The following is a 12,405-nucleotide window of genomic DNA, read 5'->3' as shown; positions in this document are numbered from 1 at the left end:
GTGTAACTCTCTTAGAAATGTAAGCAGATGTTAAAAGTTGGTGATTCAGTTTTTAAGAAAGCAAGGATGTCTGCTGTTTTCATGAAGAGCTTCGTGTGCCAGAGATGTTGTACAGCTCAGCTGGAAACACTGTGTGTGCAAAGTCCAGCTCGTCCCGGTGGAAAAGCTCAGCTTTGGTGCCACCTGGTGTCTGCTGCCCAGGTTGCAGGTATAAAACCCGGAAAGAGGGGCACCTTGCCCCTGGAAGCTAGGAAAACGATAGGAAAGGCCACTATCATCACCAAAGACAATGGTTTATGCATTTTGCCCCGTGAGCAGCTGTGCAAAAATAAAATGGCCCGGAGCTGGCTCTCACTCTGAAACTTTGAGTCTGAGATGACTTTTCGGAGCCGTGGTTTCCTCATCCGGGGGCTCACTGTGCCAGCCTTGCCAGGTTGGGAACAGCGGAGTCATGGTGCATGAAGCACCTCCCACGTGGCCCAGCGCACAGTAGGTGCTCCATCCGTGAGAGTAGCTGAGCTTGTCGCCATGCTGTTTACATTACTGATGGGGCGGGAGCAGGCTGAACCTGGGAAAGCCGCTGTAACTTCAGACTGTCCTTGAACCACAGTGCTGTTAGTCATTTCCCGAGAGAAGACTGTGTGGTGGTCGACCGGGAGCCCTGCAGGAATCCGAAAGGGCGGCTAGAACCTGGCTTCTTCAAGAGCAGCAAAGCTCAAGGTCACATTTCCCGGGTAAGACCTTCCCCCAGGATTGAACAAGGCCCTTAGGTTCTGCCCAATCATGGACAAGTGTCCAGAGGCGTCCTGGAGGGGGTTCTGCTCTGCTGAGAGGGAAGGTAGGGTAATAACGGAAATGGGAGGGCTGGGGACATGGTCCAGTCCCTTCTCATCACCACATGCCCCCCAGCCCCAGCCCCGTGCAGAACCAGGGGGCCGGGGCAGACAGCCTCCAGGGCTGCAGGTCATTCTAATGCTGCAGAGTCCTGGGGTTCAGCAGCACAGGCACCAGACGCGGGGCTCTGCGGGGACGGCACCGGGCAGCTGGAATGTTCACTCGCTGCTGGTCGGGATGAAGTGGGTGCAGTGCTCTGGACACCAAGCTGGCAGTTTCTTAAGACACTAAACCGGCACCTTCCGCCTGACCTAGCAATTGCACACTCGAGCGTTCATCCTGAAAAACAGAAGCGTATGTTCACACCAGAGCCTGTGTGGGAAAGCTCCATGCACCATTGCAAACAGCTGAGCACACCTCCAACATCCTTGACCTTCAGTGTCCTTGGTGGGGAGTGCTGCTGAGCAATGGAAAGAAACTAGCTGTGGCCCCAGAAACCTGGGTGGATCTCACGGGCGGGGTGCTGAGTGGGAAAAAGCCAGTCCCGAAAGACCATATACTGTATTGTCCCATCTGTAGGACATTCCCACAGTGACAGTGTCTAGAGAGGGCGGTGGGGGCTAGGGGTAGGAGGGGGTGGGCCGTGGAGGGGGCTACACAGGGGGTCCCTGGTGCTGGGCGAGGGGCAGTTCTGTGTGATGAGAGTGATGGTGGGGGTTCCAGGAACCTCTGCATCTGATGAAATTGCATCAGCCCCCCCCACACACACACCAGTGCAGGTACAACAAAACCCGAGTAAGTTCCCTGACCGACTCCACAGACTCCCGTCCCAGTCAGTGTCCTGGGTTTGACTATCATTCTGTCAGGTGTCACCGTGGAGGGAAGCTGGGTGAAGGGCACAAGGGACCTAACATTTTTGCAGCTTCCTCTACAGCTAAAATTATTTCAAAACAAAAATAACAAAAAAGAAATGTATAGAACAGCTGTAACCCATTGCTCTCTAAAATACAAATTGGAAAAGAAATAAGCCTAAAGCCTCACCCAGGGCTGTGAGGACAGCCTGTGCCCAGAGCCCTGGAAGCCCTTGTCACCCTGGACCCCCTGCCCTTGGTGGCTCTGAGAGCCACGCACGTTGACAGCTGTGTGGGGACGCAGGCTGGCTGGTCCTTTGAACACCGCAGCCTCCGGCTTGGATGTTCTTTCTCTGCCGTAGTGCACGGGAACCCCTTAGAAACACCTGCCTGGCCAGGCTTGAAGGGCCAGGAAGTCCAAGCGGTTGTCTCTTCTTCAGAGGCGGCCCGCAGGTGCCCAGCCATTTGTTTTTTTGACACTCAGAAGGCTGTGCTGGCCCCGGGCGGCTGCTCTGGGATGCAGGCCCTTTTGTCTGTGCAGAGCGGTGATGCTGAGCAGGGACATGATGCCGTAGGCAGGTCCCTGAGGGCCACTTCGTGCCCCAGGACTGGGGTCGCTGCTGATCAGAAACGCCTGCTTCCCTTCCCATCTCCCAGCAGCCCCCAGGCTGCTCCGATTCTCTGAATTCGACTCTCTACACAGCTCACATCTCTGGGTGGTGCGGGATGTGGGTTTGGGGGTGTGTGGTGGGGTTGTTTTTTTTCTTTTTTTTTCTTCTTTCCAAGGCTTTAGGGTGAGAGAGTCGGGTGGGTAGGGTGTTTGGGTTGGGGGGGTGGGTGTTTTTTTTTTTTTTGCTGTCCTGTTGTTTTTTGTTACATCTTCCTGTGACCGGCTTATTTCACTCCGCATAGTGTCCTGGAGGTTCATCCATGCTGTCCCACGTGGAAGAACGCCCTTCTCCTTAAAGGCGGAGCAGTATTCTGTTGTAGACCCAGGCCTGGCTTTCCTTGTCCATTCGCCGCCGCTGGGCCCTAGGCTCCTTCGTCCTTGGCTGTGGGAACCGTGCGGCCATGGCTAGGGCCACTCCTGACTCTCCAAGATGCTGGTTCCAGTCCTCGTGGGTAAGTGTCCAGGACCTGGACGGCGGCCTCATGGGTCCGTCCCACCTTTGTTTAGCTTCTGAGGAGCCCCCTCAGTGTTGTCCATGGTGACTCACCATTCTCTGTCCCAACCAGCGTCTGTCAGACACAGAACGTACAGGGAGAGCCCACCCGACGTCGGGCCCAGACCCAGGGCTCCGGAATGAGGGGAGATTTGGCCACGGACGTTCTGGGAAGTTTTGCGGGAAGTACGGACTGGGGCCTGGGTTCTCAGCCTGGACCCCAAGGCAGGTCTGATTTTTGGCAAAGCAGGAGAGCCGACCAAGTTTGCTCTCTAGTCCCTCTCCTCTGTCCCCCTATTGGGGGATGTGCCTTTCCCCACAAGGGCCCCCAGGCCTCCGTCCCACAGACCCTGGGGAACAAAGACCCGGGGCTGTCCCTCCAGGCACCAACACCTTCCCACCCACTTTGAACCCTGAGCTGCTGCGGCCAGCACACTTGTTTGATTCTATTGGCTTCCTGGGGTCATGGGAGGGTATTACTGACTCCAGAATAACACCCAAGGGAGAAATGCTCCTGGGGACGCTGGGATGACATGGGACACTCACGAACTCCTTGTGGCTTTCTTCATCCACTAACAGAAATGAAAGGCAACACTCACCCTCGGGCCCATGGCCCCTGCCTTCAAGGGCTTGGGGCCTCGCTGAGGAAAACAGAACCCAGTGAAGTTCAGCTGTCCCCCAGCTTTGCGTGGTGACACTGCAGACCCACCGCCTCTTGTTGGAGACTCTGAGCCCCATGGTGGGAAGCTGGACACGCTGGGGGCACCTGGAGCAAAGACCCCTTTGAAGAGGAGCAACTTTGACGAAGCCTGGTTTGCTCGGCTGCTGAAGCAGCGACTCCAATTCGCCGCACAGTTCACTTTTTTTTGTTGCCAAACCAAAGCAGCCCCATATTCTGGCGAGTTCGTGGTGAAGCCGCATTGAACAAACAAGGCCACGTTTGTGGCTCAGACGAGACAACGGCAGTGGCCCCTCAGTGAGACAATGGCATCCACCCGGACCCTTGTCATCTGGTCAGACACTCTGCAGCGGGGCACAGAGAAAGCGTCAAGACAATTGAACACAGTTTTTTCAATTATCTCGGATAAATACCTAGAAGGGTGGGGGCCAGGGGCCTGCAGGAACTTTCTGGGACGCTGACAAACTGTTTCCGAGAGGCCAGCAGCGCGGGCAGGTGGCAGGCACCCCACCCTCATCAGCACTTGGTGCACCAGGCGTTTACAAAGGCAGTGGTTCCTGTAGGCATGCAGGTGTCTCGTCGTGGTTACAAGGCGCATCTCCCAAGAATAATGACATTGGGCCATTGAGGGGGCATAGGAAGAGGTTCAAAGACAGCTAGGCAATAATGAAAACAAGAAATCAATGTTAACTCCACAAAAGAGAAAAACTTGAACAGGGGAGCTGTCGTCTCAGCTCACTACACAGGTCATCAAAGAACAAAATTTCTGTTGTCACCACAGGGCGAACTCTGGAGTTGGACACAGGCCTGAGCTGGAATGCAGTTATGCTGCGGAGGGGGAAGGAGGGTGTGGGGTGACCTTGGGGATCAGGGGGTCAGCAGATGAAGCCCAGGCAGGGTGTCTCCCAGCAGGACTGAGGCAGAGAGGTGGTAACTGACTCGGAGACCTCTACAGACAGCCGCCCCCTCGCGGCACCCCCTCTGCCCGTCCTGCGCAGGTGGATCCTGCTGGAGGAGTCTCGTTAGCGTGCACGTGTGTGTCCTGGGCCGGGCCTCAGGGTGGGAGCACCGGCAACTTGAAAGGCGGACTCGGGGCTCAGCGGCCATCCCCAGCTCTGCTCTGTGGAGGAACCTGGGTATTGGGAGTGCTGGACATCAGACTGCATAACGTCCCATCTCACATCCAAGTGCAGACTCCATCCGTCCCCTGGGTCCTGCAAGTGTCCCCGTGCCTGGGCAGAGGAGCTCTGTGAAGAAGCTGGCTGCCACCTCTCTCAAAGAGCTCGCTTGTGCGTCCCTTGCTTTCTGGCGGGAACCATTCCACTCTCCAGGTGGGGACAATGTGGAGTGACCCTTGGAGAGCTTCCTGCAGAGGTCCAGAGGGCCAGCGCCTGGGGGCGGAGGTGGGGGGGGAGGCACAAAAAGGCACTGTCTCCTTCCGCCTGCTTCCCCAGCCTGTCACTGTGGCGTGGACCACTCGCTCCTGCACCTGCCTCATTCCAGTTGTGTGGTGTGAGCCAGGGCACAGGGCAGAGCTCTCTAAAGATCAGCCACTGAGTCTGGTGGGGGGCACAGAATGCAATATACAGGTAATGTATAATGCACAGGCACGATCGTGTACATTGAAATATACAGTATCATAGAACTGTACACCTGAAACAATAAATTTAATTTAAAAAAAGAACAAAAAATGGAAAAAATAGAAATTAGCCACGAAGGAACTCCTTTTTGCCCAGGGGCTAGAATGTTCTTTTCCTTGGCAAGGTCTAGTCCGGCCGCCATGCTTCTCACTGTCAGGTCGCCTTGTTTATTTCTCTTTAAAATAACAGCCACCGCTCATGTGCAGAGGCTAACTAACTCCCTTGCTACGTGCCAGGTTCTGTACTCAGGGCTTTATATCCATTATTTCATTTCACCTCTGCAAAGACTCAGGGAGGTGGGAGCTTGTATTCTCCCCATCCCACCCAGGAAGTGTGCAAAGATCAGGAACGCTGCGTGACCGGCTCATCTGGTTTGCCAGCCTCCGAAGCCACTCTCCCAGCCTCCAGGATGTGTGGCCTTGCAGTGCTGCCCCTACCCGCCCGAGGGCACCCTTGCACACTGGGTTCTCTTCAGCTTTGCGAGGGAAGAAGTCTTACAAGGAAGCTGAACAGCCAGGGCCGTTTGCGGGGCGAGGCTGGGCGCTGTTCCTAGTTGTCACCAGCAGGTGGCACCACCTCCCCGGAGATTCCCGGGAGACTGGCCTCCGTTGCAGCCCGGCAGGTTCAGGCCATTCCGGTCCCCCTGGATTTATTTGTCTCACCTGCGCAGGGAAGGCCACCTTCTAGCACAAGCAGTGTCGTGGGAAGCGGGTGCAACTACGGGGACCCTTGTGTTCGTTCCGATGGCGCCCAGTATATGAACTACTACAACCTGTAGACAGTTTTAAATCCTGTCTCCCTCTTGCCCCCAACCCCGCCCCCTGGCGGCGAACGTCAAACCTAATCCTTCAAAGCCCGGTTTAGGGAGAAAATCTGTTGTTAAAACCCGGTTCCCTTCGCACAGCGGCGCCACAGGGCCGTGCCCTGCTCCCGCCCCGGGGGCCCTCGGGTGGTGTGGCTGGTGCGCGCTCAGGATTAGCTTCCAGTCCTGGCTCTTCCTCTGGTGCCCAGCCGGCCGGCCTCCGGACCCTCTGTGCCGGGCAGGGCCACGGGACCCCAGCGCCGTGGTGGCCTCGAGAAGGACCCTGTCGGGCCCCGCAGGGATGCGCGTTCACCCAGCCCGCTCTGCCGACCGCGGGGGCGCCCACCAGGACGCAACAGGACCTCCGGGTACGTGGAGCTGGCCCCGCTCTTCCGAGGCCTTCACCAGCTCCGCGGGGCCTTGTTTCCATCCACCTGTGGCCCTTCCGGCGGCCACCACTGTTCCCCAAGACGGCCCGAAGGCGTTGGGAATTGTCTCAGGGCGGAGTGTTCCGACAGCGTTTGGCTTACAGGGCGCTTGCACTGGCTGAGTCACACTGGCCCTACCTCGACCCACGCGGCCGCCCCCTCCCCCAGGCGGCCCGTCCAGAGCGCTCCCAGGGCGCGCAGGCCCCCCGGGGCACGGCGCTGCCCGCTCAGCCTCCGGGCAGGGACAGGGACAGGGACAGGGACAGGGCAGCCTGCTGCGTCAGACACTGTCCTGGCTGGAACTGCCATCACGGCCAAGAGGGAGCTCGTTGCTTTGTGCCCAGTGCCGGACTCCAAGCAGGCACACCCGGTCGGGCCCCAGGGCGCGCTCCCGACTCCCAGCAGCATTTAACTCTCCACGTGGGATGAGAGTAAACATCAGGCTTCTTAAGAGCCGAGCAAGGGCTGCGAGGGCTGCAGGCGGCCAGGGCCTGCGTGTCCAGGGTGTGCGCAGGCTGAGCTCTCCGCCCCTCCTTCCACGATTGCCGCCGGGCAGCGGGTGGGAACCCGGCTGCAGCCGGATTTCAGACGCTGCGCAGGTGAGTCAGCTCCCGCTGCAAATTCCTTATTTTTATGTTTTTGAGGTCTTAAGTAACAAAGCTGTTTTCTTTGCCAGAAAATTATAAAAGTAATGCTTAAAAGAATAATTCCTGGCTCTCTCTGTCCCCCGTCTGTCCTCCTCCTCCTCTTTTTGGTGATGTTTTCCTCATTTCTTCAGTAATTACCCTTGGATGAACATGTGGAAAGTTCTCAATGGGAATTTCATGGTACATGGTATTTTTTGCTATTCTTTATATACAAATGAAAGACTTTGTTGCCTTTTGTAGGCCAAGATGATGCTAACAAACCCCCATCTTTCCAAAAAGGAAAACTTTGGTGGGTTTGGGGAGCAAGTGGGTGTCCCTTTCCTGTGGCGTCAGATTGCCCAGGTGCTGAACTGAGCTGGCTTGTGACAGGCGCAGCTGCAAACAGGAGGCCGTGTGTCCTGCAGACAGGGACAGCTCGGGACACCTGTGAGCCCAAGCCTGGTCTGTCTCCTTCTTTGGTCCCTTGGAGCCGACCAGCCCCAGACGACGAGAACAGAAGTTGCTAGACTGTGAGGCTCCTGCTAGGATGGGGTGGGTGCCGGCCACTCGCCTGGCTGGCTGGGTGTCTTGTCCTCCAAGAGTGGCCAGTGTGCAAGCCCGGTGACCTTGGACGTGAAGGCCAGAGTTGTCCCACCTGTCATACGAGCAGGCCGGCCTCAACAATCCCTCAGGGCCCACCTGCTTTATTTGTTAAAGCAAGAACTAATTATTGAAAATATCTGACATATGCATGTCCAACGTATTAATACTACTCTGAACCGTGAGAAGTTGCCAATATCTGGCCATGTTCACCCACATAAACGGCAATTTCACCTGTTTTAACAGAACATAAACAAGGGCGGCGTTATAAACACCCACTGCGCACTTCTCAGACGGGGGATGAGCGTGTGTTCCAAACACGGTCAGCGCCTCTCCATGAAAGTTCTGGGTGTCAGAAACGTGCTAAATCTACTCGAATGTATTGGCATGTCCATCGATGGAACTGCTTTCGTGCGCTGTGGTTTGGGGTTATGGGCCAGGCAGCTGCCAACCACTCAGCCACGTCTTAGGCAACAGTGTTCAAAAAGGGAATTCACCTTGGACTTGACTTTCTCAGCTGGCCAGGGGTCAACCCTTAGGCCCTTTTCACTCCGTGATTGAGTCTTATCACAAAGAACCTCCCACTCGGCTCACAGTGGCCTTTGTCCCTGTTAGAAATGCTGAGCAAATAATGAGCAATGTCAGCTCCAACGGGAGACCGAGGCCACGCCCCTCTGGCAGCAAACCCCACCCACTCCGGCACGGAGGGCATTTTATTACAGAGATTCTTGGATGGGCTTTCGGGGTCCGGAGCCCCCTGAAACTGATCAGAGTGCTTCACATGTGCATTACATACACTTTTCAGGGGGAAAATTAAAATGAACTTTAAAAAAAGTGTTTCAAGGGATCTGCAAACCCTTCCCTTCCCTTCCCCTGCCAATAAGTTAAAAATCACTGTTCTAGTAGTTTCCAGTTGATTCCATAGCAGACGGGAGAGGAACGTTTGTTCGCTCACCAAACGCACAGTGACAGCCAAGGTCAGGGATGAGGATGGCAAACCTGGCACCCTACCGCTCAGGCTGCCCCGTGGTCAGGAGCCCAGTGACCACGGGCCCTCAACCTCGGTTTCCTGGTTCGTAGGCCGGAGGTCGGAATCCCCGTCACAGAGGGGCTTCCAGTGTCACAGAGCGAGCACGGTAAACGAGTCGGCGGACAGACAAGTTCACAGAAGCAGCTCTGAGAAGGGACTTCCAGCCCAGCCTCGGAGGCTGGGAGAAGCTCGGGGGCAGGATGTCCCCAGCCAGCGGCTCTGAGGTGACAGGTGAAAACTGCCATCTGTACCAGGTGTCAGGAGACACTCCGCCGCTTTGTCCTCTAGCAACCGCGTGTCTTCTTCTGCAGGCAGTTCGGGGAAGGTCACTGGGAAGACCAAGGCGACCTCCGGGGTCTGTCTTCTCTCCTGGGCCCCCCTCCCCCCAAAGCTCACTGGAAGTGCCCCATCCATTCCAGCCGTGGGAAGGGAGGCTTCCCCAACTCGCTGTCCTGGGGACCTCGTGCAGCGTCACAGCGGCCTCTGTCGTCTGAGGGCCCTGCAGGGACAGGCGACTGACCGCTGAGCACGCGCCAGCATGTGTCACAAGTCGCGGGAAGCAAATGGGTTGCTTTGGTGAGAACAGTCACAGGATTGTGGTGGCAGTGAGGGTGGCCTGTCCTCTTGTCCTTTCCTGTGACACTGGGACCCTGACGCCCATCCTCCCCTTGAAGGAACTCCTTCCTCCACTGATGGACCCCGGCAGGAGACCTTTGGGGGGGTCAGTGGGCCCTGATCCCTCAGGAATCGGCAAAGCCACCTGCTCTCTGGGGGACCAGACACAAGGCAGGGCCTCGAGTGGCCTGGTGCCTGTCGCTGTCACTTCAGAGACACGCTGTCCAATAAGCAAAAGTACCCGAATAATCCCAGCCTCCACGCCCCTCAGAAAGGACACACAGGGGACTGAATTCTCGCCTCTCTGTCCCTCCTGTCCCCGGTTGCTCAGTGTGGGTCCCCCACACCCGCTCTCACCCCCAGGGGGTCTTCTTACACCACCAGCAGCCCTGTGGTTTGTAAATGTAGCTCTCGGCCCTTTCCCGGTGGTCTCTGCCCTCAGGCCATCGTTCACACTGGCTCCCAAAAAAGGAAGGAATTCTGTCCAGTGGGTGCGGCAGGGGCTCTGCACATAGCCAAAGGGCGGCTTTCATCACTGGAGGAGGCCATGGGCAAGGGCTGGGACTGAGGGACAGAGGGCGAGGACATGCGAGGGGACGGCACCCTGCCCCGTCCTCAGGGGACAGGCCTGGCGTGGTGTGGGGCGGGGGTGGGGTCGTTAGAAGGTGAAACTGGAGTAAACTCCCCCCAGATGGGCAGATCTTGTGTCTTCGAGGGCGAAGGAGCCAGTGGAGGGGCCTTAAGTGGGACGAAAGGCCGCACTCTGTCACGGTGATGTGTGTTATTTTAGGGGGAAGGGGACGCCTCTGTCACACGGTTCAGGGAACGTGCTTGGCGCGTGCTGTGGGGCAAACGTGTCTGTTTGTCGGATTTCTTTTCAACCCACCTGGCTTTGTGGGGGGTGGGGAGAGATCTGAGAGCTCCGTGAATGATGGGACCTAGAACGTCCCAGCGAGGAATGTGTCATCTTGGTCACAGTGCTTCCCCGTGAGGGAGATGTTGGGAAGGCGTGTTTATGAAAGAAAGTCCTGGAAGTTGGCTTGAGCCCTTCCCGGGGTGGGGTGGGGTCTGGAGCACCCATTTCCTCGGGATGAAGGGACAGGTGCGCACCAGGAGAGGAGACGCTGCCTTCCCAGGGCCCAGGCAGCCCCCCAGTGTGGTCAGTCGTCGGGGCTTTTCCTGGCGGGAGGACCCGCAGGTCCACGGCTCCTTCCTGCCCACCCTCCAGTTCTCGTTCCACCTGCCTGGTCGTCTGTGCGCCTCGTCCAGCCCCATTCTCTGCGCTCCGGGTCGTGCTGTTCCCGCCTGTCACCACCGTGGGCACCCTGGGTCATTGTGGTTGGGCGTGTGCCGCCCACTGAGCATGTACACACAGTCCCCACATCCGTCCTCGCTGCCCGGCCAGTGCCCTCGAGATGGGGACCTGGCACATTCATCCCTTCGTCAGGCGTCCACTGTGGGCCTGCGGCAGGCCGGGCTCTGTGCCAGCCCCTCGAGAGACCCCAGGTGACGCGAGCCCTGCCCCTGGGAGAAGACGGGCAAGTGAGAAGGATGACACCACAGAGCAATGGTCACACGCACCAGCGATATCCGCACGCGACGACCGCAGACTGCAGAGTGCTTCGAGGAGAGATAAGAAGATGCTTGGAGAAAAGATGGGGGGGGGGGCTGAGAGTGGGGCCAGGTGACAGCCGGGACTGGGACTGGGACTGGGCGGCGAGGAGGTGGCAGGGGAAGAGCAGGGCCGGGAGGGCCGGCCTGAGGGAACAGAATGCGACCATGTCACGCAGCAGGAGACTGGTGGTGACGGAGGGGGGGGGGGCGTCGGAGGAAGGCTGTGAGGGCCGAGGGCCTGGGGAGGGGCCCAGGGACCCAGGAGGAGCTAGGGGTTTGCAGAACAACAGGAAGGTGCTCGGCTGCTTTTAACATCGGGGAACAATGTGGTGTCGTTTCCCTCTTTAAAAGGGCACCTGTGTGGCATCACGTGCTGCGGTGTCACCCGGTGTCACCCGTGAGAGATGCTGCCAGCCCGGCAAGGTCGGGGAGGGCGGTGAGGAGAGCAGGAGGGACACATGCGGCCGTGTCTCAGGTCGTCACCCTGTGTCTCACCCGAAACACTCCTTCCAGACCTGGGCGCACTCGGCCATCTCTCGGGCGAACTTGGGAACAGCCCTGCCTCGGCATGGAGTGTGACCCAAACCCCAAAAGCCGCCCTTGTCCCTTCCCAAGCTTCCACCCCACCGTTCCTGAAAACACAGAATGTGCGTGAGCCGTTGCTCTAGGCGGCAGGGGTTGGCCGAGCGCCCGCTACGAACAAGGCATCATGCTGACTTGTGAGGGTGCTGATCGCTTTGAAGACTAAGTCCTGCCAGGTTATCAGAGAAAATGTGAAACATGAGAAAGATGTAAAAAAGAAGAAAAAAATTCCTTAAGCATATCGCCCACTATTAACATTTTGAACTATTTATTTCCGGTCTTTTTTCCACTTCCACATGTCCATGTACATCTATTTACATCTATAATTTGGGATCGTACGATGTGTGCTTTTATGTCCTTCACTAAACTATGGTCAGATATCATGCATGCAAAAAATGCACACGAAAAGTTTAAAAAATAACAAACTAGGCACTCCGTCAATCACCAGCCAGGCTGAGAATACCCTTACTCTCCCTCTTGCATGCCTTAAAGTAGGCAGGTGTAGAAAGGACCCCCTTTTAAAAACAGGGTTCACCTGTCCTACTCTTTACTCTGTGCAGGACGGAAGCATGGCTGCCACGTCCAACCTGACGCAGGCGCTGGAAGACGCCTTCAGAAGGATCTTCATCACGTACATGGACAGCTGGCGTAGGAACGAGACCTTGGGGCAAGATATCATTAAAGCCAAGGTGGACGCGGAGAACTTCTACTACGTCATCTTGTACCTCATGGTGATGATCGGCATGTTCTCCTTCATCATTGTGGCCATCCTGGTGAGCACGGTCAAGTCCAAGCGGCAGGAGCACTCGGACGACCCCTACCACCAGTACATCGTGGACGACTGGCAGGCCAAGTACAAGAGCCAGATCCTGAGCCTGGAGGAGTCCAGGGCGGCCGTCCACGAGAACCTCAGTGTGGTGGAGTTCCCGATGTCCCCCTGA

At 57.1% G+C, this 12,405-nt stretch overlaps 1 protein-coding gene across 1 annotated transcript; it reads left to right on the top strand.

The window, feature by feature from the left end:
* The first annotated feature begins 6,095 nt into the window (after nucleotides 1–6,095).
* Nucleotides 6,096–12,405, top strand: KCNE2 (potassium voltage-gated channel subfamily E regulatory subunit 2). Its single transcript, XM_037127226.2, has 2 exons — nucleotides 6,096–6,996; nucleotides 12,025–12,405. Exons 1-2 carry the CDS (start codon nucleotides 6,823–6,825, stop codon nucleotides 12,403–12,405), a joined length of 555 nt encoding a protein of 184 aa, XP_036983121.2. The 5' UTR covers nucleotides 6,096–6,822.

Source organism: Artibeus jamaicensis, unplaced genomic scaffold (genome assembly GCF_021234435.1).
Source record: "Artibeus jamaicensis isolate MK-2021 breed Jamaican fruit bat unplaced genomic scaffold, CSHL_Jam_final scaffold_474, whole genome shotgun sequence".
Lineage (NCBI taxonomy): Eukaryota > Metazoa > Chordata > Mammalia > Chiroptera > Phyllostomidae > Artibeus > Artibeus jamaicensis.
This window is presented reverse-complemented; position numbering and strand designations above follow the sequence as displayed.

What these genes read in the sequence shown, in the direction of transcription:
- KCNE2 (XM_037127226.2), top strand. Translation starts at nt 6,823, where the DNA reads ATGAGAGTAAACATCAGGCTTCTTAAGAGCCGAGCAAGGGCTGCGAGG. An exon ending in GGATTTCAGACGCTGCGCAG is followed by an intron (nt 6,997 to 12,024) that starts GTGAGTCAGCTC and finishes TACTCTGTGCAG; the next exon opens with GACGGAAGCATGGCTGCCAC.